The 26,100-nt window shown below is 38.0% G+C and overlaps 1 protein-coding gene and 1 pseudogene across 3 annotated transcripts in view; one reads left to right on the top strand and one right to left on the bottom strand.

Moving 5' to 3' along the window:
• The window catches only part of PPP2R3A (protein phosphatase 2 regulatory subunit B''alpha), a 226,071-nt gene that overhangs the window by 80,995 nt on the left and 118,976 nt on the right, over positions 1-26,100 (top strand). For 2 of the 3 annotated variants that reach the window (XM_004712102.2, XM_045287446.1), the window contains 2 exons: positions 4,825-5,091; positions 11,750-11,853. In XM_004712102.2, the coding sequence (XP_004712159.1) occupies positions 4,825-5,091; positions 11,750-11,853 (371 nt within the window). Of the gene's footprint in view, positions 1-450; positions 893-4,824; positions 5,092-11,749; positions 11,854-26,100 lie in introns of those variants that run through there. The other variant, XM_004712103.3, reaches the window with a different exon arrangement.
• On the bottom strand, positions 8,999-10,697 carry LOC115868632 (annotated as a pseudogene).

Here is a 26,100-nt window from a genome sequence, read left to right as displayed (position 1 = left end):
ATTCTCTTAACCAACACATTTTACAATAAATTATGAAATGTATCCAGCACTTCAAAAGCTAGATATGTTGAAAAAACCATTTCCCGTATTTCCTTTGAGAATGAAAGATGTCGTTTATCTGCATATTTTAATCGAGTGGATTTAGAAGGTTCTTGATATTTGATTCCCCTTCAAAGAACAAATTCTTAAATTGTTCTAAAATATTAGTTTCAAATTTGAAGTACAGCCTGTCCTTTTTTCCTCTATAAAATATTAAATAACAAAAGCCAAAAATGCTGACCATATTTTCTACCAGTTGGAGGAGAAACTTGCATGGATTGACACCTCATGTACTCCTGAGGTTGAGAAGTGAGCATTAGCCGAGAGGTTGCTATTTTTAGGACCAGCTGTAATGTTTCTAACTTTGGTGCTGGGGTAGTGGGTGCTTTCTTTCCCAGAAGGCTCTGTATTCTCAACATGTACAGGTCAATTTGACTTCAAGTTACCTACAAGGAGCAACGGGCTCATAGCAGGCTGTATTTAACTTGAACATTATGAGCAGGTATTGTGAGCCGCTGGCGGCAATCGGGAACCAGCTGCATGTCACTACAAGCATGGATTGTGGTCCCTGGAGGCTGGGAGAGCATAATGCCTGAACTTAATTTGTCTGGGAGATAGAAGAGAAAAAAAAATCTACCTGACAAGATTGACAACTTACTGAAACTGACTCTCTTCAGAAGTGTTCTGGACAGTTTCTAAGTAAACGTTCACTTTTCCAAAGATGATGATCAAGGAGACATCTCTACGGAGGGACCCGGATTTAAGGGGAGAGTTAGCGTTCCTGGCACGGGGCTGTGATTTTGTCCTTCCCTCACGGTTTAAGAAGCGGCTAAAGTCATTTCAGCAGGCACAGGTTTGAAACTTGGGTGGTTTGGGGGGTTTTTTAAAAATATTTTTATACTAATAAAATGGCACCCAATGAACTAACTTAGAAATAATTTTACAGCTCACTTGTATCTTGATACTAGATCAAGGAATTAATCTGTGCCCTCTATATAGCTATTTGCAGAAAGTTATTTGTAGAGAGATTCCAACAGGTTTAAAAATAGACCTTCTGGATCTGGAGTACAGTACTCACATTTTTCTCTTGTAGAAAGGGAATCCAGTTTTAGAGATCATAAATAAAAACAAATCTCTTACAATTTAGTGGAAAAAATACTAGGGTTTTAATAGAAATATCTTCAGGAAACTAGTACTTCTGTGTTAGAAAGCTTTGCTTTTTAATCAGTAGTCTTCTGTTTGAATTGATAGTGTATCTTTGTGTTGGCTTGGATACATCTATGGTGAATGTTTTAAAAAAAGAATATTGATTCTCCATCTTTTTAAAAAGGAATTATTTTTACAGAGAGACTGTAATATAGTGTATGTAGGTAATGAAGGGTGGCAGTTACTTCAAGATTGTGAAAGAATGTCCTCCCTCAACAAGCTCTGAGAGGGAATCGTTTTTTTGCTTGAGAGGATATGATTTTCAGAGTTCATGCTTTCTTGCTTACAACCTTAGGGCCAATGTCTCACCAAAATAAGTTGCCTTACATTGAATACAATACAAACCAAGGGTTTTATGAATAACGGCCATCCAAAACACTGGTACAAATTTTATCATTGTGATTGTGACCCACAGTCACTTCAGTTACTTCTGTGACCATATGAAATGGCTTTTTGATAGGTTAAAAAAAAAGGTAAAGTATTATAAATGCTAGTGACATATAATAGTATAACGATGCTATTCAGAATGAATAAATGATTTTGTTTATAATGGAACTAAAATGGAGACTTGTGATATTTTATCCATTTGATTCTAACCAATTCAAAATAAACAGGGAATATATTTTTATTGCTGCTTGCAGATTTAACTGAAACAGCTATATTCAAAATGAGCCAATCCTAAACTTGCAAATAAACCTTGGAAAATTATATTTCTTGGTTTTATTCTAGAATGTATGGAGAGAGAATAGTTGTATTAAGCTACTTAAGGCTCCAATTCCGCGTCTTCTGTTGAACTCAAGAAAAATTAATTGAAGGAACTGAAAGTTCAAAACAGTAAAGAAAAAGGAAATATACCTAATATCAGTTTTATTAACTATGAATTACACATTGGACTATCAAATGCAAAGTCAGCAGTTCGAAACCACCAACCACACAGTGGGAGAAAGATGAAGCTTTCTTCTTCCGTAAAGCTTTGCAGCCTCAGAAATCCATTGGGGCAATTCTACTCTGCCGTCTTGGGCAGTTGTGAGTCAAAGCTAACTTGATGACAGTGAGTTTGCTTTTGGTTTTTACTTATGAATTTCTCTGTATTGGTAAATCCATTAAGGAAAGTAGAGTAGAATATTTACTATTTTTTCATTTAAGTGTAAAATTTTACAGATAGCCAGAGTTAGTTGTGAATGTCATTTTTTTCTGTCAAGGCTATATCATAGGTTCTCAAACTTATTTGGCCTACCCACTCCTTTACCAGAAAAAAAACAAAAAAACAAATCAGTATTCCCTGGCAATTAAAAACTTTTATCCTATAGCCCATCCTCCAGGAAAGTGTAGCTATTACTTTTGCAGCCCCTTGGGTCATTCCAGCACTTCCCAAGGGTCAATATCACCTCCTTTGAGAAACACTGGTCTGTAGGAATAATGATTATAGCTCATCATTAACTTCAAATTAGAAATGTGGCATTAACACTAAAGGCTCGTTTTCCACCACCACCACCACCAGTTTGTGTCCACTGGCACCTGTGTTTTTAATTGTCGCAATCACCCTGATACCCAGTAGCTATCACACCATGGAAAATATTTTAGGGGAGGGGGAGACTTTTAATGATTGTACTTATAGTCTAATAAATATTCATCATAGAATAATAGAATGGAAATGACACTAATATAAATGCTTAAGTAAAGGCCTGAAATTATTATATGTCTTATTTTAGGACTTTAAGATCTACTTTTACTTTTGACTTCAAATTTTTACTCATATGGCTATGTAATAATTACAGATTTAGCATTAAGGCAGAGAAAACTTTATTTAAAATAGATTATTAGTTTGTTTAACCAAAAGTGGTTTGTAAATTTGAAACTTCTTATACAAGTATAAATACTTTTTCATATTCCATTGGTTTCCCTTCTCAGCTGTTCTTTTTTGAGGATTGCTTTATATATATAATATGCTGATGCTGCAGGAAAAGCATGGTATGACAACTGGCCTTCATATCCTTAATAGTATTAATATATGAGCAGACTATATAGTTATACCACATATTAACATGGGAAATGGGCCATGTCTAACAAAAGCAGTGGGTTAAACTATACTCATCACATATTTATGTGAATGAAGCTTTTCTTTCTATTATACTCGTATTTTCAAGGGCAGCTAAGATTGTTATCCTGAAGTTAAGTTCCTATTACATGTCAAAAGGAAATATGATGCTCAAGTCTATTTAGAGGTAAATTATTGTTCAGCTTTAGGAGTTTCACTGTGATGATTTAAGAAAGAAGAATATTAAAGCAGAATATTGTGCTCAGTGAAATTTTAAATAAATCTAACAAATCAGTAGTCCTGTCCATCTTTCATACTTTACAGAGCATCTAATACAGTCCTCGTGAACCTTAGTAGAAAATTTGATCAATCAGAAATTAGAACCTCAAAAATATTCATGAATTTCTTTCTTCATTTTCTGCTAGGAATCTCAGAACTAAATTTAGTATTCATTGATAAACTTCTTCCTCAGTGTTGGTGTACCTCTCCCTCCCCTTTCCCTAAATCATGGATAATCTCAATATCCCCATACACACACACTTAAAAAAAACCTGCTCATATCTTTTTTTGGTAGGTCATAAATCTTTTGGGGGAAGAAAGAAGATATAAACTAGAAGTGAGTTAATAATAAATTGCAAATCAAATTTGGATGTGATGAAAGTCATGACCTTTGGCTATACCAAGAATGAGAAAATATGTATCCACTCATAAAATGTGGCATGCCCTTAGCAAAAACCAGACTCAATAGCCATGTCTATTCTGGCTTATAGTGAACCTTTCGGACAAAATAGAACTGCCCCTGTGAGTGCCAGATACTAAATCATCACAGGAACAGAAAACCTCATTTTTCTCTCGCTGAGTGGCTGGTGGTTTTGAACTGCTGACCTTAAGATTAGCAGCCCAACTCAAAACTCACTATGCCACCAGGGCTACCTTTAGTAGGAAGCAATAAGCCTGGTAGGGGATATTCTAAAACTAAAATGATTTTTCTTACCAAAGACTTTCGTAACATCAAGGATTAGTAGTGATTATAATTTAGGCAGAGGCAAACTAAAAAGGAGGAGAAATGAGACTCCCTCCCCAAAATATGTTTTAGAGAGAACATATTTTCAAAAGAATTCATTTTACCTGCCTATTAAGGAGAAAGACCAAGAACTGTCTTTAAAAAGAACTACATAATCAAATTTTGATGACGAAGAATACTCCTTGAGATCTTTAATAGGGCATTACTCTTCAATTATTTTGCCATGTCCTTAATGGGAAAATGTGCTATAAGATATTTTAAACATGTATGTGTATATATTGAGCTATTGCTACTGTATTGATTTAGTTCATGTGGGTAAACATTCTCTAGCACTAGTCTACTTAATAACCACTAGAGTAGTGTGAGCCTGTGATTTGTACTGTCTTGAATTGTAGTTTGTTTTCATATCCAACTTTCTATTACTAAGAAACTTTCTATTACTACGTCATAAGAAATTACACTAATAAGGAGTCACTGTTGAGAATTTTTTTGTCTTATAATCACATTTTCCTTTCAGATTCAAAGTAAACCTGAAAAGAAACCTGGAACATCACTCCCCCCTCCAGCCACCTTTCCAAGCAGTCCCCAGCCTCTCCCCACTGTTCCTCATGTGAACAATGTTGTGAACGCACCATTGTCCATAGACATTCCACGGTTCTACTTTCCTGAAGGTCTTCCAGATTCCTGCAGTAATCATGAACAAACTCTAACCAGAATTGAAACGGCTTTCATGGATATTGAAGATCAGAAAGCAGACATACATGAAATGGGGAAGATTGCAAAGGTAATACTAAATAAATTATAAATTACAAGTAATTTATAATCTCCCTTTCTCTAACCCTCTTTACTGTCTTTTGTTGTTTTTTTAAAGCATATAGGTATTTTTCATGTTGAAATTCTTTTTTACTCTGATGCTACTTTAGCAAGACCTTTTTTGTAGACTCTTTAAAAAAAAACAATGTTACCCTTATAGTGGTCTTCCACACCAACCTCCCATTTAATGTAGAAATCCCTTCTATGGCACCACTATCACATGAATTTAATTGTTTGCTTAAGTGCTTTCAGTGACCAGCTTGTGGGTGCTCACTAGTGTTATTGTCCCCTTACAATAGATCTGGCTATTGTTTGGCTAAAAACTGAACCGTGGGAGTGGGTTCATTTCAGACCTGAAGGTGACTCAGGGCACTGGTCTCAAGGGTTCCATACATATATCTGTCTGAGCTCTAAGCCTGGTCTCTTTTATGATGTTGTTTTGTTTCATGGTTTTCTTTCACTCTATCCAGGACCTTCTAATGTGATCCATTTTAAAGCAGCTGACAGCCAGGCACCATCTAGGTTTTCTGTTTTAAAGTCATGGAAACTGATGGTTACATGATCCATTATTGGACTCATTTTGGGCTAATCGTTTCCATGTGTCTCTGAGCTTTACTTCACCCCTCCCCCCCTCAGAGAGGGATATAGTAGCGCCTTAAGTGACCAATAGAAACTTTTAAGATCCCAGCCTCTACTTACCAAATTAAGATGTAGAACATTGTTTTTGTAGACTGTTATGCTGATTAAATTTGATACTCTGCTCTTCAGCAACTTACATATTCCCTTAAAGTATTTGGTTGCTAAGTTTATAAACTTTTTCTTTATATTATATAGGAATCTCTCTCCTTGTTCTCATCCATGGAGTATAATGTTTTTCCACACAAGAACCATTAGAATAGTTTGAGATTGATATGTTATAAAGTGATACCAGTGTTCAGAAATAAATAGACTGGCCATCAGGAAGCAAATCTTTAGTACTTCCAATATATCCAGCTGCTTCTAATTTAAGATTAGTTCTTAATGCCAGGACTACTGTACAATCCTCAGTAATTGGATTCCACACTTCCAGTCCCCTCCCAGGACAATCCGTACAGAGCACAATCATCACATTCTAATTTGATTATGCTGTTCCCCTGTTCAGCAGTCCTTAGGGACCCCCAACCATCTATAGAAGTACTTTGTTTTGTATTTATTTTTATCATGTCCACATTTTTAAGAGGCAGATGATACCTAAGAATTTAGCATTGGTTTCAGGCTGTACTTTAAGAGGCAAATGGGGCTGCCAGGAAGAGGTCACTTGTTTATAGTAATATTTAAAAAATTGAGAACTTTTAGTATTCTATATAAAATTCTTACTTCCTTTGCCTTTGGGCTCTCCTGGTTATCCCCTCTAAAGTGTACTTCCACTACTGTTTACCCCTAGGTTATCTATCCTTCAAGACCTAGTTCCATCATATATTCAGAGAAATCCATGCACCATCCCCTCTAGTCATGCCTTGCCCTCTCCACCTCTGACCCCAAAGAGCATTTGGAATTGCTGTTTACTTGTTTATAGCTAAGATGATTTTAAGAGAAATTAACTGTATTTCTTTCATTCCACCCTTTCTGCAACTTGTTAGCTAGAAATTACTTATTGATCCCTTGAATTTCACAAATTTATGCAGATAGTCAGATGGGAAAACTGTCCTAATTATGGAAACTCCACAGTATGGTGCTGAGACCACCAAGTCTGGAAAGTAAACCCGAGTGATGAGTGTCTCACTATCACAGACCTGTAGTCTACCCTATTTTGGGAAAAGGTCCAACCTTTTTCCTCTGAATAGTCTGGTCATAAGAGGTGTAAGGAAAAGTGTAGTCATGTCAGGGAGGGAATTTTTGGATGCTGGAATCTCAAAGGAAGGACTTTGCTACTTATGTATAGTGAACATCAATTGTATATGGCATCAGGACAATGCACCAGAGTTGAAGCTGATGATATGGGGGAAAGATTAAACCTAGAAACAATTTTGTTTAGCTGTAGTAACATTTATTTATATAATAATGTGCTGTTTAACCCTAAAAAGCATGAGGTACCATGGCTATTGTACATATACATACCGGTACTTGGTTTTCTTCTCTGAATTCCAGTACATTATAATTAGCCTAAAATCTGTTCGTGGATGCCAAACCCTCATAGTTCATTAATAGCTTAATTGTCACCACAAGTAATGAATTAAACTGCTCATACTTTTAGAAAGTTAAGCACTAACCTTGCATATGAAAAATAGGAAGGTGAGTATCTTGAGTTTGTTAATTTATATATTGTTTTGGTTTTACCTACAGTATCATCTCTGTGTATTAGATTGTTGCCTCTTTCAAAACTTTCATTTTTAAAACTCATTTAATTAATATCTCCAGTTAGCTACCTCCCACTCAATCCAGCTTTTACTTGGCTGTGCTGATCTGTGGTGTTCCTGAGTGGCACAGATAGTTAAGAACTCCTGCAAGTTGGAAGGTTGGTGGTTTTAACTACTCAAAGGTACCTCAGAAAACCAACATCGTAATTTGCTTCCAAGGGGTCACAGCTTTGAAAACCCCATGATACAGTTCTACTCTGCACATAGAAGGTTGCTAAGATTCGAAATGACTCAAGGCCAACTAACAACAACCATATGGCAACCCATTATCACTCACGAAATCTTCCTTCTACTCAGCCAGTCTTTATTTTACAACTCCTCCTCCACTAGGCAGTCAACTCTGACGCCAGCACCTTGGGCAAGCTCTTGTTCAGGCCAGAAGCTAGTAAGGGTTAGGTGAGTGAATGAGTTATGCTTGTACTGTCACAACAGGTTGACCTAGGAAAAAGAAAAGCTTCAAGGTGTAAGGAGGGGAGAGGTTGCCAGGGCAATAAATGGAAGCGTTTATAGATTTTTATCGCTTATAGTCTTCCAGAGTTTAAGACTTCTAGCTGGAGTTTACAGTCTACTTTTAATGATATTTAAGTGTAAATGTAGCCTCCTTGTATGGGATTTGTTTTCTCAGCTTAAAGAAAAATCCATGTTTATGAGACTGCATGTGTTGGTGATGTTGAGCTCATCATCTTAGACCTCAAACAACCCCAGAGAACATAATACCCATGGTTCTGCTTAACTTCTCAATGTAGTTTGTACTCTTTTCCACAGTTTTAAGCAAAGATTTAGGAGAAATGAGTACGCATTTAATCTAAGAGGAACTAACGCATTGGAAAAACAGAAACTGAGGAAAGCATTTGTTAGTGACTGAGCCAAAAGACTCATCCTGGAGCTTAACCTCTGGCAGAAAGTTGAGGGAAGAAAATGAAGCTGTCTTCAGAACCATATAAAGCTCCTCTTTTCTGTCTGATTGGCACCATCGTAACAGTGCATGCTTGTGCCTTGGAAGGGGCCTCTCTGTACCTGAATTTCTTCAAATGACATTTAAAATGTTAAAAGAATATTACAAATATTGAGTAATAATACTGTGTATGACTGAGCTCAAACTCACTGGCATTGAGTTGGTTCTGATTCATAGCAACCCTGTAGGACAGAGGAGAACTGCTCCTATGGGTTTGCGAGGCTGTAAATCTTTATGGGAGCAGGCAGCCTCATCTTTCTCCCAAGAAGCAGCTGAGGGGTTTGAACTGCTGACCTATGTTTAACAACCCAATGTATAATCCACTATGCCACCAGGGTTCCTATAAACCATCTTTTTTTCCCAGTTGTTAGGTCATTCTTTGATCTTTGTGTGTGTGACTATTAGGAAAGGTTAAGAAATTGAAACATGAAAAATATACATAGCCTCACTTTTACACTGTAGTAAAATAGGTCCTTTGGAAAGCTGGGTGCAGAAAAGCAACTGACCTACACTGTTAAACATGGCTATTATACTCGCTCCACGGCTTCTAACATAATGATACTGTTGCCTATTACCACTATTTCAATATTGTTCTGTTGTCCACTAGTTGCCATCTCCACACATCATCTATCACAAGATTCATAAAGGGATCAAATCCCCAAAGTATCCTTTGGACATGCCTGCCACCATCTAATTTCAATGATAATTTCTTGTCCACAAATTTTTCAACTTGGGCGGATGAACTTTGCTCCCTGTCCGTCTCTGGAGGTTCAGCATTGCCTTGAAACAAAACTCGCAGCTTCCCTCACACTCCTGCAGTAAGCCGGCATCCTAGATCACCTTATAGAGAGGGGTTAATCAGGTTGGGGTTTTTTGTGTGTTTTGCACCAACAACAATATTGATTACTATAGACTGACTGTTGCTTCTTCCTGCTCCAAACCTGTTTCCTAAACCAATTTTCTATACCTCAATATATTTCCACTTGTCATCTCTTCTCTTCTCTAAAAAATCTTGTCACCAATTTTTTTCTTTCCTGGTAGTCAAAGTCTCTATTCTGTTGCCTTTAGATGAGTATCATATATGTTTTAGATTCTTTTTTTTAACTTATGACTCCTTTTATCTTATTCTTTGATTTTTTTTTTAACTGATGTAGGCCAGTCAATTTTAAAAGTAGTGAAAGTTTAATGTCTGCAACCCTTGGCAGTCATTCACTACCTTCCCCTTTTGGCATTTTCTTCAAGAGCCTGGTACCTCCAAACTGCGTAGCATTTAGCAATTCAGGGTACACACTGCTGTGTAAAAGATAAATGGATCTTTTCCAGTCTGCTTCACAGCATATTCGTTTTATATCTGTGTCTAAAGAGTTTGCTTCTGGGTCAGAATAAGTTGATATTAATTTCTCAGAGACTTTTTACACCTTTTGAGCCAACATACCGGTAGGCTTCAAATAGTTTGTGCAGTAGAAAATGGAATTAAAAGATAAGGGAATTTTCTGATGAACACTTTGATCCCCACTGTCAAGAGGCATATTCTGGAGACAAGACCTTAGCCCAAGGGAACCTAATTGCTTAATTGTAGAAGTAACCCCAAAAGGAGGGACGAGCACTCGGCCCTGGGAAGTATTTCAGCTGAGAGTGATGTGCTGAAGACTTCTTGATCTTCTCATCTAAGGAATCCACAAGCAACTCGATGGTGGCAGCGTCAAGCACTTTGGCAAGCCAGCTTCAGTCTCCCAATACTTCCTCTGTTGTGGCTCTGCACCTCCCACTTCCATAATACAGACTATTCTTTCAGCTTTCCCAGCAGTCAGCATTAGCCTTTCACATCCAAGAGCATTTCCTTGGCAAACCACCATTCGGCATGAAAGGAGGGATTGAGTGTGGGAAAAGTGGGTTTGACAGTTTACACACCCAAAGTATATTAATTGTGAGCTTTGTACCTTGGCACTCATAATTTACACAATAGACAGAATCCATGTGGTTGCTAAGCAACAGCTTTTCCCCATTCTTGACCTCAGTGGAGCTATTTGACCTCTGGACTTAAGAAATCTTAAATTCCACTCTGCTTGCAAAACTTAGTTTAGTAGCCTGGCCAGCAGCTGCTCCTTAATTCTGCAGTATACTTACTTCCCTTGGCATGAAACTCACCTTCTATATCTGCCTTTCCAACATGAAGCCAGCAACCTTGGGCGTTTTCTCAGGATACCTACCATTGTAGGCAGTCATCTGTGGACATCCTGTATCCAGTGAGACCTCATACTGAGATCAATGCCAACTGAACCTATTGTGGCTGCATATCTCATCTACCTCCAAAGAGAAGCAACCTCTGTAAGACAGTGAACACCCCACAGATCTCACATAAAATATGAGCAATCAGAGTATCTTTAATATGTGACTCTTTAAATAGTTCCAGGGTGGGGGTATGTTTTATGTACATGTCCAAGTTAAGAAACATTTGCAGGCTATTTGTCTGCTAATATCACATTACTTATAAAGGCAAGTTTGATTATGATTCTTTTTTTTTTTTCGATTATGATTCTTTTATAAGAAAGTATAAGAAGAATTTTTTTTAATTGGAGAGGTGGGGAAATTAAAACCTTTTAAATTAATGGTCATTTTTACTCACTGTTCTTCCTGAAGCTTTTATAATACATAGTCATTTGTGGTAGTATCTAATATATATGATAGCATTTTGATTTTTACTTCTCATCTTTTACCTGAATTATAACCATTTAAGTAGATTTCATAGATATTTTAATGAACAGTCTAGGATTTTTCTTTAACCTAGGACTTAATGACATAATAGGCAAAGGAGAGAAAAGGAGGTTGATGTGAGTACATTAACACCCAGAGATCAAGTATTTTACTGCTGAAAGAAGGGCATTCACAACTATAGCATTCAGTCATTTCTTTTTCTTCCTGGAAGGTGGAAAATAAATATTGTAAGATCGGTAAGCAAGGGAAAGAAGTATGGCTGTAAATAGAGAAAAAGTGAAGATATTTCCATTTTCATCATTAAAAGTATGTTTTGCTCTTGTGTTGCTGCCCCCACCCCCACCCCACACTCCCTGTCTCTATCTCTGAATATCTAAACATCTAGTAGACAATGTTTAGATAGTCTCTAAATTCAGGTGGGACTATATTGAGATAGTGTCTGTGTCCTAGTATGGCTGCCCCTGATGGCCCTCTGTCCACTGAGGCGTGAGGAGTAAAAGCCACAATGACTTTCACTTGACAGTGTCATCTCTCAGCTCACATTGTATGTCTTTTATTTGCAGGTCTGTGGCTGTCCTCTCTATTGGAAAGCCCCCATGTTCAGGGCTGCAGGGGGAGAGAGGACAGGATTTGTGTCAGCACAGTCATTCCTTGAAATGTGGAGAAAGTAAGTATGTGAGCAATCATTCTGGGGCTAGGCAAAGTCCCTATGACATGCTTGAAAAAAAGTCATTTATTTTGCTCATTTATTCAGTTCCCCTTTGTCCTTTATTTCAGAAAGTAAAAATTTCTGATTCCCAATCATTTATACCCATACAGAAGTTCTTGGCCACAAGCCTTTATCTAATTGCTAGGTGCCTTGGAGTCAGTTCCAACTCTTAGTGACCCCCTGCACAACAGAACAAAATACTGCCCAGCCCTGACCCTTCTTCAAGACCATTGCTATATTTGAGCTCACTGTCAAAGTCATTGTGTCAGTCCATCTTGATGAAGGTTGTCTTCTTTTATATTGATCCTCAACTTTACCAAATATGTTGGCCTTCAGGAATTAGTCCTCCCTAGTAACAGGTTTAATAACAGGTTCACCGTATGTGAGAAAGTCTCACCATCCTTGCTCTTAAGGAGCATTCTGACTGTACTTCTTCCAAGACAGATTTAGTCATCCTTCTGGCAATCCATATATTCCATATTATTCACTGATAGGATAATTCATTCGCCACCTTTCATGTGTATATGAGACTGTTGAAAATAGCATTGCTTGAGACAGGTGCTGCTTAGTCCTCAGTGTGACATCTTTGCTTTTTAACACCCCATAGAGGTCTTTTGCAGATTTGTCCAGTGCAGTATATCACTTCATTTACTGTTGCTCCATGAGCATTGATTGTGAAATCCTTGACAACTTCAGTGTTTACTTCATTTATCAAGAGTTGCTTATTGGTCCACTTGTGAGGATTTTTGTTTTATGTTGAGGTGCTGCCCATTGCCAACGGCTGTGGTCTTTGATCTTTAATAAGTACTTCAAGTCCTTCACAATCAGCAATCAAAGTTGTGTCAACTTATATCACAGGTTGCTAATGAGTCTTCCTCCAATCCTAATGTCACATTCTTCATGTAGTGCAGTTTCTCATATTATTTGCTCAAATTGACATATCGAGATTAAATAAGTAAGGCAAAAGGATCCAACCCTGATGTACATTTTTCCTGATTTTAAAACATTTAGTATCTTCTTTTATTTGGCTGCCTCTTGGTCAATGTATAGGTCCTATATAAACAATGAAGTGTTCTGGAATTCTCATTCTTCTCAGTGCTATCCATAGTTTCTATAATGCACATCGTCAAATGCCTTTCTACAGTTTATAAAACACATGTAAACTTCTTTCTGGTATTGCCTTCTTTCAGCCATCACACATCTGACAATAGCAATGATAAGCCTTGTTCCACATCTATTCCAATCCAGCTTGAATTTCTGGCAGTTCCCTGACAGTGTACTACCACAGTCATTTTTTTAATGACCTTCAACACAATTTTGCTTGTATGTGATATTAATGATATTATTGGATAATTTCCGCATTCTGTTGAATTTCTCGCAGTCGTTTGGCCAGGTAGCCGACTTTCAAATTTTTTGCTATAGCTAAGTGAGCACTCCAATATTGCCTCCATTTGTTTGTTTAAATATGTTCGTCGATAGTCTGTGAATTCCTGGAGCCTTGTTTTCATCAGTGCTCTCAGTGAAGCTTGGGCTGCTTCCTTTAATATCATTGATTCATTGATCATATGCTGCCTCCTGAAATGCTTGAGCTTAAGCAAACTTTTCCTGATACAGTGGGCTAGGTATTCTTTTTATATTCCCCTTGATACTTCTTGTGTCATTCAATATCTTGCTCATAGAATTTTTCATTATTCACCCTGAAACTTAAAATTTTCCTTCAGTTCTTTCACCTTAAGAAGTGTCAAGTGTATCCTTCCCTTTGGTTTACACACTCCAGGTCTTTGCACATTTTATTATAATACTTTGTCATCTCTAGCGCCCTTTAAATTCTGCTCCATTCTTTTGTTTCTTCCATTCACTTTAACTACTATACCTTCAAGAACAAGTTTTAGAGTCGGTTCTCACATCCATTTTGGCCTTTTTTTCTTTCATATCTTTTTAATGATCATCCCTCTCTTCATGTATGATGTCTATGTCATCCTCCAAAAAATGAATATTTCAAGATCTGTCATGAAGTACTTACATGCACTTATATCAGTGCATCAAACATTTCCTTAAGGTAGTCCCTAAATTCAGGTGGGATATACTCAAGGTTATACATTGGCTCATGTGGACTTGTTTTAATTATCTTCAGGTTTGACTTGAACTTGATGATCTGTTTCATAGTCAGTCCTGACTTTGTTGTGAATGATGAGCTTCTCCATCATCTTTTCGTAAATATAGTCTATTTAATTTCTGCATCATCTGTCTGGCAAAGTCCATGTGTGTAGGTACTGTTTATGTTGTTGAAAAAAATATTTCCAACGAGTTTGTCATTGATCTAAAAAAAATTCTATCACGTAATCTTTGGCGTGTTTTCCATCACCAAGGCCCATATTTTCTAACTACTGATCTTTTTTCTTTGTTTCCAATTTACACATTCCCTTTATTGTATTGTGGGAGCTTGTGTGATGCTAGACACTATGCCAGAAATATTTCAAATGCCAGAAGGGTTACCCTTCAGCAGAACTTCCAGGTCAAGGCAAACTCAAAAGAAGGACCTGGTAATCTACTTCTAAAACAATCAGTCAGTGAAAGTCTGTGACCGGCAGCAGGACATTGTCTGATCCAGTGCCAGAAGTTGAGCCCTTCCAATTAAAAAGCACTTACAATATGACTGGGAAGGAGCTGTCTCATCAAAATTGTTATCTATTTTATTGACATTGGTGGAGTATAGCTTTGGGACCTCCATTTGCTGGTGTGGTATGACTCGTGATGGGAAGAAACAGCAGCTCACACCCATTAGTAATTAGAATGTGGGATATACAAAAATATAAAGCTAGTAAAATTAGACATTGAAATGGGAAACTTGGTGAGCTTAAATGAACTGGTATTGGCCCATTTGAATCAGAAAATTCTAAGGGTTTGCTATGCCTAGAATGACAAATCGAAAAGAACTGGTGTCCCATACATTGTCAGAATGAATATTTCAAGATCTGTCATGAAGTAATTACATGCTATCTGTTATAGGATTATATCTACCCACATACAAGGAAATCCAGTCAACACAAATTATTATTCAAATATATGTACCAACCCACAAATGCCAATGATGAAGAAATTGAATTCTACTAACTTTTCCATCTAAAATTGATCAAACATGTCATCAGGTGTATTAGTAACACTGGCCAACATACATTTTGGTGCCTCAAATGTTAGACTTATTTCTGGGTTTTCCCCATCAGCTCTATTTTTTGAGATACAGAACATATACTACTCTTCACTGGGCTCACCCATTTAAAAAAAAAATCAGGATATTTTGATTCAGTGTTAGGTAGACTGAGATGAGGAAGTACATGCTGGCTTTATTTTAAAGTAGTTTGTGTTGTAATAAATACTTAGTTTAAGTTATACTTTACATGGTATCCTTTATCCAAAGATGTAGTTGAACAGTGCAAATTACGTGAACTGGAATTTTCAGTTCCTTGGTTAGGAACTGAATAGCAAGTGGTTCCAGTTTGTTTTTGTAAAAGAGTGCTAGGAATCAGAATTACTGTACACAAATAAGGAGCCCTGATGGTGTAGTGGGTGTGTATTTGACTGCTAGCCACAGGCCAGCTACTGGAGCCCATCAGCCACCCTACAAGAGAACTGTGAGGATGTCTGTTCCCGTAAAGATTTACAGCCTCAGAAACCCACAGGGGCAGTTCTACTTTGTGCTGTAGGGTTGTGATGAATCACAAGTGATTTACTGGTAGTGAATTTGGTACAATAAAAGAGATACAAATATTCTGAAACCCAAATGGGTCCATCAGGGTTCAAACTCCTTTATTAAAATTTAAATGTTCCAGTCTTGTTGTAAGATGACACAACTCCACCTGTGCACAGACACTTTTAAAAGTTAGAATTCTTCTTTGAAAAAAGCTTGGAGCAATCTTACCTCTGAAACCTTTAACATGAATTATCTATTGACTTCTATATATTGAAATGTATTCCGTATAATTTGAAGAAAAATTTAAATCTTCAGAATATTTTTGAAGATTGCTATGTAGTCTTACATTTAACACTCTACATTGCCCTCACAACATCCTTACATGTGCCTTTTCAATTTTATTTTTTATTTTCCACTCTTCTCAAACTATGTTCTGGCTTTGTAGTATCTAACTTATAGTACCCAACTTGTAGTCTCTCTATATATTACATAGCCTCCCATACCAAAATGAAAAACCCACTTCCATCTAGTTGACCTAACTCCTAGTGATCTTATAGAACAGGGAAGAATTGCCCCTTTTGGTTTCTAAACCATTAAATATTTTAAAGGCTGCAGAGTGACTGGTTGGTTCAAATTACTGCCCTTATAATTGGCAACTCAATGCATACTGAACTAGCCACTATGGGTTCAGATGTAGTTTCCTTAGGAAGTCCCTTAATACCTAATTCTTTTTCAAATATGACTTACCTTTTTTATCTTTTCCTGTAATTTGTGGATCTGAATTCTTCTCATATTTAAAATAAGGAAGATAAATTAATACATTAGGATAACTAAATAGCTAAAAATACAGTAGAACACCATATGTAGGAAACTAGAGCTGATGCAACATATCTAATGCAGTTTTCTGAATCAGTGCCCCCAAATAACCCCTAGAACAGGCCGAGTAACCAAAACACCAGAAAAAAGCGTAATTGGGCTATGTAATCAAGGGCGATTAGTATGCAAAAGTTAGAAACAAGGAAGATTATGTCATTGAGAAATACGGCCTTGGTAATAGAAATTAAGCTAGAGATCACATAGAACTTACAATAGCAAAAGTAACGATATACTATTGCAAATACTGTTTGTCAACAACAGTGACTATATACATGGACTTCACCAGGTAGAATACACAGGGATCAAGTTGACTACATCTGTGGAAACAGACAGGGAACGCTGGTGACATCGTGGTTATGAGTTGGGCTGCTTACCTAACCACAAGGTCAGCAGTTCAAAAACATCAGCCAGCTCTGTGGGAGTAAGATCAGACTTTCTCCTCATGTAAAGAATTAGTCTTGGAAACCCACAGGGTTGCTGTGAATTGGCATTACCTCAGTGGCAGTGAGTTTGGTTTGGGTTTGGTGGAAAGAGACAGTGGAGAAGCCTTTATCTTATATGTATTCAGTAAAGCAGACTTGCAGAAATAATTCAATGACGGCTTCGTGCCTTCTTAGTTTTACTTGTTCAATGTCTCATGACTTGAATATGGCAGCAGTGACATAAAAGTAAATAAGGACTCTACTTCTAGGGGAGCAAACTACACATCTCACATGGAAAACATAGCTCTCGTTCTCATCTGATCTAGAATTTTATCTATTTATTAGAAATAAATGCCTAGAGATTTTAATCATTACTTTTGAAAGTTACAATTAAGGTAGAGGGGAAGAGTATCTAGATCCTGCTTAATTTAACATCCTGATAAAGTTTTTCAAATTTAAACCCATATTATTTTTCTCGCTCCCTTCTTTGTTCTTTAATAGTTAGTTCTTGATATACTTACATTTACATGTATTAGGAAAATGCCACAGCTTACCCCTTCAATCTATTTTAACTGATGTCCCTCTCTACACATTTTCTTCTTACCTTTTCTGGGCTAGATACCCTTTCTGGGGAAACTATTGGGAAATAATTGTGATTATTATCATTTAAAATTAATGTAAGTAGCAGAATTCAGCATAGAGTTGGTGCCTACAAGACCTTTGTAACCATTTAGTGCAAGAGAGCATGGGAGGTAATTAATAAATGCATTCTTAATTTTTAAAATCTAGCAGCAAGCTCAATTCGAGTTCTTTGTGTGTTACCTGAGAAGTAAAGTGATCAAGGTACAGCAGACTCTGCCAGATAGTGGGCTTTGTGAAAAGGATCATGCGTAAACTACAAGTTACAATTGCTTCTCTTTTCCCGGTTGATGTTAGCCTTTAGAAAGAAAAAAACAACAACAGGAACTGTTGTAAGTTCTTCATTATAACAAGGAATTAAAAGGACCCAAGAGAGTCGAGCCGTCCCTCATAAACTATCTCGATCACAATCCAAAGCCACTTCCCTGGCCCTTGTTTCCCCTCTCTGAAAGCAAATTGAAAACTACTGTGTAAAATATAAGAAATGTCTTTTTTTAAAACTCTGTATCGATAAGGTCACAAAAGTGGGGATCCTTTGGAGACTAAAAATAGCAAAACTCAAAAACAAAAAACACATTGCCATCAAATTGATTCCAACTCATAGCAACCCTATAGGACAGAGTAGTATTGCCCCTGTGGGTTTCCCAGGCTGTAAGTCATTACAGGAGTAAAAAGCCTCATCTTCCTCCATAAGAGCAGGTGGCAGGTTTGAACAGCTACCAGGGCTCCATAGATAAAGAAAATACTAAGTAACTAAGGGTAATGAACAATGAAACTGGCATTCACCCTTGCGGTATTTTCCATTGATATTTCTGGCAGTTTAGATCCTGGGTAAAGAAAATAGAACCAAGGGCCTGAGCAGTAGGGCAGTCAGCTTAGAATCCCTCTTTGTTCCCCCAATACTTCAGCCAGGTAGTAGGATTGGGAAAGCATTTGTTGTTGTGATTTTTTAAATAAACATAACATTATGTAGCAGAATTCAAGAACACATTGCAGATAAATCAAGAAATGTGTCAGGAAGCCCTGAGAGTGTGAACCAGGAGCAGAAGGACTAGTAGAGAGATAGTGACACATTGGAGGTCTCCAGCCACTACGTTCAGCCTTGTCTGTGAAAACCATCCAACAGGATGGGAAAGCAGCAAAGTAGGAGTACTAATTGTTTAAGAACAAGCTTTGAACAAATTAGATCTAAAAAGGAAATAGTCTTTTCTATGAGAGCTAAAGCTAAACATGAATACAACTATGCATATTTTATGTTATTTTGAATATTTTAGGATCCTCTGTTTATGAACCTGGGGTTAACTTTGACAAAGAAAGCCTAGAGTCCAACTGATTTATCTGCAAATAGCTACTTAATATTAAGGTAAATAAGAGCCAGGTTTTGCCACTATCATGATCTGAACTCTACCTGGCAAGTCTGGCTAGACCAGAGGATGTACACTGGTACAGATAGGAACTGGAAACACAGGGAATCCAGGGCGGATGATCCCTTCAGGACCAGTGGTGTGAGTGCAATACTGGGAGGGTAGAAGGAGGGTGGATTGGAAAGGGGGAACCGATTACAAGGATCTACATGTGACCTCCTCCCTGGTGGATGGACAACAGAAAAATGGGTGAAGGAAGACGTCGGACAAGGCAAGATATGACAAAATAATAATTTATAAATTATCAAGGGCTCATGAGGGAGGGAGCAGAGAAGGAGGGGGAAAAGTAGTACCTGATGCCAGGGACTTAAGTGGAGAGCAAATGTTTTGAGAATGATGAGGGAAATGAATGTACAAATGTGCTTTACACAATTGATGTATGAAGGGCTTGTGATAAGAGTTGTATGAGCCCCTAATAAAACTATTAAAAAAAGAAATATATATAGTTAAAAAAAAAAAGAGTCAGGTTTTAGATCCAAGATCGAATGGACATTTATGTTGTTCGGTAGAACAACAGCTGTATTTCTTTATTGAGGTGAGTCTTTTTAACTGTATCTCCAGAGAAAATAAACTTATGCAAAAAGCAAAAAGGGTACAAAAGACATAAAGCAGAAGTCTTCATTTGGGGTAACTGCCAGAAGCTGCCTCTGAAGTTATGAGGGGCCTTCAAAATGTTCATGAAAAAATGGACTTTTCCCAAAAACTTCTTGAAGCCCCCTTGAATAGCATGCACAACTGTCGTTGTAATTTTTTTTCATTAGTAGCATGTATCTCTATAAAAGCTTGAGCTTACAGCCAAAGACTAAAATGGTTTGAATGCCCTCTAGTGGAAGCTCCTATTTCAGCACTTAATATTCCTTTTCTTTCCCTACACAAAGCAAAACCCACTCCAAGTCAATTTAATGACCTTGGTTATATGCTTTGGGCTGGTGCAGACATTCTCACCCTTAATTCTCATGAACATAAACTTGCCGTCCTGTAATAGATACAAAAGTGCTTCAAAAAGTCCATGGGGGGGAAATGGAACTTATAAAAGTACCCTTGGAGAGAGTTCTTAAAAGGGCATAATGCTCAAAGGAAAATCTTTACTTGCTAAGCTAAACTGTTGTTTGATTTTAAGACAATTTGGGGGATATTTTGAAGTTAAGGTTTAAGATAATCAAGGGCAAGACTTTCAGGGGCTCATTCCTTTGCATGGCTCCAGAAAGTCTAGATCCTATGAGAATTTTCAATTCTCTTCTGCGTTTTCCCCCTTTTGATTTTTGTTCTTCTATGGAACCTTTGCTCAAAATGTTCAGTAATGGTAGTGGGCAGCATTGAGGTATTCTGATCTCTTAACGAAACTTCATGGAGGCAATTAGCCACATGTTCTATTTCTCCTATTCTTGACTCTCCTTTCTCTATTGTGGGCAAGTAAAAACTAATTTGTGTTCCTTGGATGGCCACTTGCAAGCTTTGAAGACCCCAAGCACTATACAGTGAGCTAGGAGGTAGATCAAAAGCACTAAATGGGTTATTAGACCAGTTAATTGAGATTTCCCATGATGCTATGGGCCTAAGCCTCCAAACCAAAGAACCAGATCCCAAGAAGTATTTGATAACACACCAGTTTTTGGCCATTTAACTTTTGACAGATACACAATTTATTGACAATAATAATCAGCCGTGCTTTAAGGGAAGCTCAGGTATGCCTCTTTGGGGAGACTAAGCAGTAAGGCGTGATAGTTGGAAGTTGCCACACTGACCTTAAAAATGACTTTTTTTGTAATTTTTTATGCATTCCCTCGGCATAAAGTGACTTGGACCCAAATATAGTAAACTTCCTACTACAAAAAACAATTGGCAGATAACGATACAGAACTAAAACTATTTGTCATGTACATGCACGAGCTGACTTGCTCCAATAATAGGCCTGCTATCTCTTAAATAATGAAGTCAACTACAAAAGTCATTTCCCTCCTGTCAGAGTGCTCATGGGTTGGAAGTGCCAAGATGAACTCCTGAAAGGGTTTCTTTCCCACTGACTCTTGCTCTCCGGCCTTGCCCTGCTGCCCTCCGACGTCTCCTTCTTGCAGCCAGGACATTCTTTGGGGAAAGTCTTTGCTCCGTAACTTTTTAGTTTGAGTTCCTCTGCTTTGGGGCAGAGCTCCTCAAAGACTGTTCCAGCTTTCTTATGCATTACCTTCTTCTACCTCTTCATGTCCACATGCCAGTTTGTCAATGAGCAAAACAGTAGTTTGTCTAACGTGCTCTAGAACATATCAGTTTAGAACAGCTATGTTTACCCTCTTTCTTCAGTTTTCATAACTTTTGTCATCACCTTTTCTGACAGTTGAAATTCACAAGCCATTAGCATTGACTGACAGCCATAATTCACCTTTTCTTTCTATCTCATGTTTCTGATAGCAAAGGCCATGCCTGATTTGCCATTTCCCTTTCAGAATATCTCTCACCAGCACATTAAGTAGCACTTGTCTAAAAAGAAAAATAGTATTGCCTCTTTGTTACGATCTTCTCACCTTAACCCTCCCAGGTGGTTTCCATCGGTGCCATTTGCACTAATCTTTTTCTAAAATGTATATTTACTCAACATTGGGAGCTTTGTTGAAGAATGATAAGGGGGTAAAAGTAAAGATCATGACAATAGCTTTAATAATCAAAAGTGAAGTTAAGCATATATCTGTTATATCCCAAACATCATCTATGTGTGAGTTGTTATGCGAGGTGCTAAGCTCTTATTGCTAGAGCAATAAGAGAACAAACAACATAATGATACTTGTTTTTGTATTCTGTCAAGTCGGTTTCAACACATAGCAGCGCTACAGGATAGAGTAACCTGTCCCATTCGGTTCCCAAGGCAGTAATCTGTATGGAAGCAAACTGCCACATCTTTCTCCCATGGAGCAGCTGGTGAGTTGAACTGGCAACTTTCACTTAGCAGCCAAGCACTGAACCATTGTGCCACCAAGGCTCCCTAAAGGTATATATAGTATGCATGAAATTAGTACTAAATTTAGGTAACAATTAGTAAGGGATTTAATTGTCAGGGAAAGTTTCTTAAGAGTGAGAGATTACGAGCTGGGATTTAATGACTAGGCAGCATTCAGATAAGCACAGATGCCCCATATTCTAGGAGAGTAGAGTGTCTTGAAAAATGGTACAGGGCAAAGGGAGCTGGGAGTAGCTAGGGTCTTCCCCCATCCTCTGACCCCTACACCTAATAACTACCAACTCCTTTCATGTCTGCCAAATTTGCCCCTTTCTCTCCATCCTCCACTACAAATGTCCTTGCGCAGTGATATGGGTAAACTTATTCCGTAAACTAAAGTCCAAGCTTCTTTATGACATAAAAGGGCCTGCATGGAAGGATCTGATTCCTCCATGTTATGCCCCTTTCTCTTACTATCCAGCATTCTACAGTGTAGTCATAAACAACACTTGTAGTTCACCAGATGCACTCTGCACTGTCCCACGAGGTGTTTGAACTGGCAGCTTCTTGCCCTTCTTTCCCACACCCTCCTGTGCTCTTCCATGACACCCTGTGCATACTTCTACCATGACCATCAGACAGGAGTGTAATCTTTTTACTGGTGCGTTTCTCCCCCACTAATTATAAGCTCCTTATGGTGGCACAGTGGGTTAGGCATTGGGCCTAACCAACTGCAGGGCTGGCAGTTCAAACCCAGCATCCACTACACAGGAACGATGAGGCTTTCTGCGCCCTTCAAGATTTACAGTCTTGGAAACTATAAGGAATTGCAATGGATTGGAATCAACTTGATGACAGTGAAGAGGGAGCACAAATCTATGTTTTTTTTGTTGTTTACTTAATCCCAAATATCCTCAAGGCTAGCATGGTATAATTGTCTCCCATAGAGCCTCAGGTGGATTCAAACCACTGACCTTTCTATTGGAAGCCAAGCACTTAACTGCTATGCTACCAGAGTTTCTAGAAAACTTTGTAGAGTATTAATTTTTAAAGCCTATGTATTTAAAATCTAATTTCAAAATATCTTTATTAGGTTTGACCATACATATACCTGCTAGCTTGGGCAACCAGTTTATATCTTACGCGTAATGATCTGTCTGATGTATTCTCACCTGGACATCCTGTGATAGATCTGAATGTACATTCTACCACAAATGGTGTTTTTCTTTAATATTAATTTGGAGTTAATACATATATCAGTCCATAGTTCAATCACATCAAGCAGTATTGTATAATTGCTACCACAGTCTGTTTCCACACATTGTTTTCCTTCCTGGACTACTTGACATCATCTCCCTTTTACCCCACTCACCACCACTGTACCCCTCCACCCCTGAAATTCTTATTCTACTTGCTGTCCCTATAGGTTCATCAATCATGGGTTTCATATACCCCCAAAAGAAAACATATAACACAACTTCAAGAGGGAGACCCCCAATGACATAACATCTCTGAGATAAACCCTAATATGAACAAACGAAAATACAGAAAATGATGAAAACGAGATCAGGTCCAACGTGCATCAGAGGGGGGTCAACTGACAAAGTTTTAACTGTTAAACTCAGGTTTATCCCTTTGATCTTCTATGCTCATCCATCCAATGCACCCTGTTTCATAATCACTTCCCTCCTGTCCCTCATTTATAGATGGAGGGAGATCACCGGAAGCCTTATTTCCTATGTAATTCCCACAAATGTATCTTGGACTCCCACTGTCATCCATAGCCTTCTGCAAATCAGATTCTCACAATTTGGGCTCTGATACTAATCACTACTTTGACTTCGGATTATATGATTTACAATCTTTCAGTGATTGATGGTGTGCTTCTTCCAGAAGCCTTTAAGATGCCAGATGGTATTGTATCTGGTAGTCAGGCACCATCTACTTTTTTGCTACATTTTGATAAAGTACCCATATCTTGTGTTCCCTTCCTGAAGTTGAGTATCAAGCAGGGTTATAATGTAAGAATTAATTGTTTTTAAGTTGGAGCTAGGATTTAGTGCGTGCCCCAAACCCATTCCTGGGTTTATATTTGGGTTCCCTTTAAAAATCTCCTTAATTTATGGTAGAGAGTCATATCAATCATCCTGTTGGGGCATAACGATCTTTCATGTGAATATTGTCTTTGATTAGCCTCTGTTACTAATGTTTTAGAGCCCTGGTAAGAGAAGGATATTGGGTCGATGTAAGCTAACACTTTTTCATTGTACCTGAATTATTCATTTTCAATCCTTTCAGAATTTTATTCAGAATCAATCCTTTTGTGGCTGGACACAAACAATGTGGGTTAACTGTCAGGGAAATTTATAGTAATAATCACTGAGAATGCCAGTCACAAGTTTGCTGGAATAGGACATATCTTAATACAGCATATAGGGCATTGATGTAGCAAGACCATGTTTGTCTGCCTACCAACAGCTCAACAATCTTGGTACAGCTGTCTTCTTCTTCCTCAAACACCATTTTCTGACTTAAGTCCTCAAGTTACAAGTTTGTCTGGGGTAGAGTCCAGTTTACCCACTGGGGTTTCCACATTGGATCTTACTGATAAAGCCTCTGGATCATGCCATGCACCTTGAAGATCCAGCATTCAGTGTCCCAATGTTCCATGGCACCTGACCTAGGTCCCCAACACACACCCAAAAGCTCAGGTCAATGTGGCCCATTCGGTGCATATCACCAAAGAAACTCCCCACTAGTGTACCCAAAAGCATTTTTAGTCGTTCTTCCCCCAAACTGGAGGATGGTCCTCCTCTTTTCCTACCAACAGACATATACTTGTATCCCCTGACATGTTGGCTCCCTTTCTCCTCTCCTGTCTTGTTTTTCCCATCACTGTCCCTTATCTCTCTGGTAGAGCTAGCTACCGTCCAGGGGCCTCATCATAGATTTACATAGCAGCCACTCCATAGACAAGATCCCCATCCCCTTCCTTGACCATTTGATCCCAGCTGATGTGAGGTGCCCTCTGGCAAAGTGAACTTCAAATAGTTACCTAGAGTGGATGGTTTATGGCTCATTGGCACTGGTCAGGCTCTCTACCAGGCTGTCTGGCCCCACTGGCCAGCAGACTGGATGCTCTACAAGCTTGAGTTTGTGCCCATTCTGCTGCTTGTTCCTACAGCAGTCCTTTGTGATTGACTAACTTCACTCAGCATAATATACTCCAGATCCCTCCATGTTTTGAGAGGTTTCATAATTTCATTGGGTTTTTTTTAGGGATGCATAGTATTCCATTGTGTGTATACACCAGAGGTTTTTGTTTTTTTATCTAATCTTATATTGATGGGAATTTAGGCTTTTTCCAACTTGTTGCTATTATGAACTGTGCTGCAATGAACATGGGAGAGTATATGTCTGTTCATGATTGGTTTCATATTCCTTTTGGGTATATGCCCAGTAATGACATTGTTGGGTCATACGGTATTTCAATTGCCATCTGTTTTAGGAATCGCCATATCGCTTTCCACAGTGGCTGTACATATTTACAAGCCTACCAGCAGTGGATAAAAGTTCAATCTCACCACACCCTCTCCAACAATTTCGGTTCAGGTTTTTTTTAATTGGGCTACAGTTAATGGGTGTTAGATGATATCTCATGGTGGTTTTCATTTGCATTCCTTGGATGGCTTGTGAATGGGAGCATTTCTTCTTAGGCTTTTTTTTCCTCTTATGTTTAATAGCCATTTGAGTGTCATCCTTTGTGACTCATCTATTCAGGTTTTTGCCCACCGTCTGAGGGTTATTAATTTTCTTGTTGTAGACTTGTAATATACTGTAGATTTTAGTAATTAGTCCTTTGTCAGTTATGTCATTACTAAGTATCATTTCCCAATATGTGTGTTCTCTTTTTAGGAGTTCTTTGCCAATCCTGGCCTTCTTCCCTCTCCATAAGAAGTTTGTACTCAGTTTTTTCCATTTCTTTAAAAAATTATGCTGGAATTTAGATTGAGTTTGTAGATGGACATTTTCATAATATTGAGTCTTCCTATCCATGAATGTGGGATATTCTTTCATTTGTATAGGTCCCTTTTGGTTTTTCTTTTTTAAATCATTTTATTGGGAGCTCATACAACTCTTATCACAATATATACATACATACATTGTGTCAAGCACATTTGTACATTTGTTGCCCTCATCATTCTCAAAACATTTGCTCTCCAC

The sequence above is a fragment of the Echinops telfairi genome, unplaced genomic scaffold (genome assembly GCF_000313985.2).
Source record: "Echinops telfairi isolate 266 unplaced genomic scaffold, ASM31398v2 ScPeMD7_16;HRSCAF=60, whole genome shotgun sequence".
NCBI classification, from domain to species: Eukaryota; Metazoa; Chordata; class Mammalia; order Afrosoricida; family Tenrecidae; genus Echinops; species Echinops telfairi.
The sequence above is the reverse complement of the archived record's forward strand: the minus strand, read 5'-3'. Positions and strand labels throughout refer to the sequence as shown.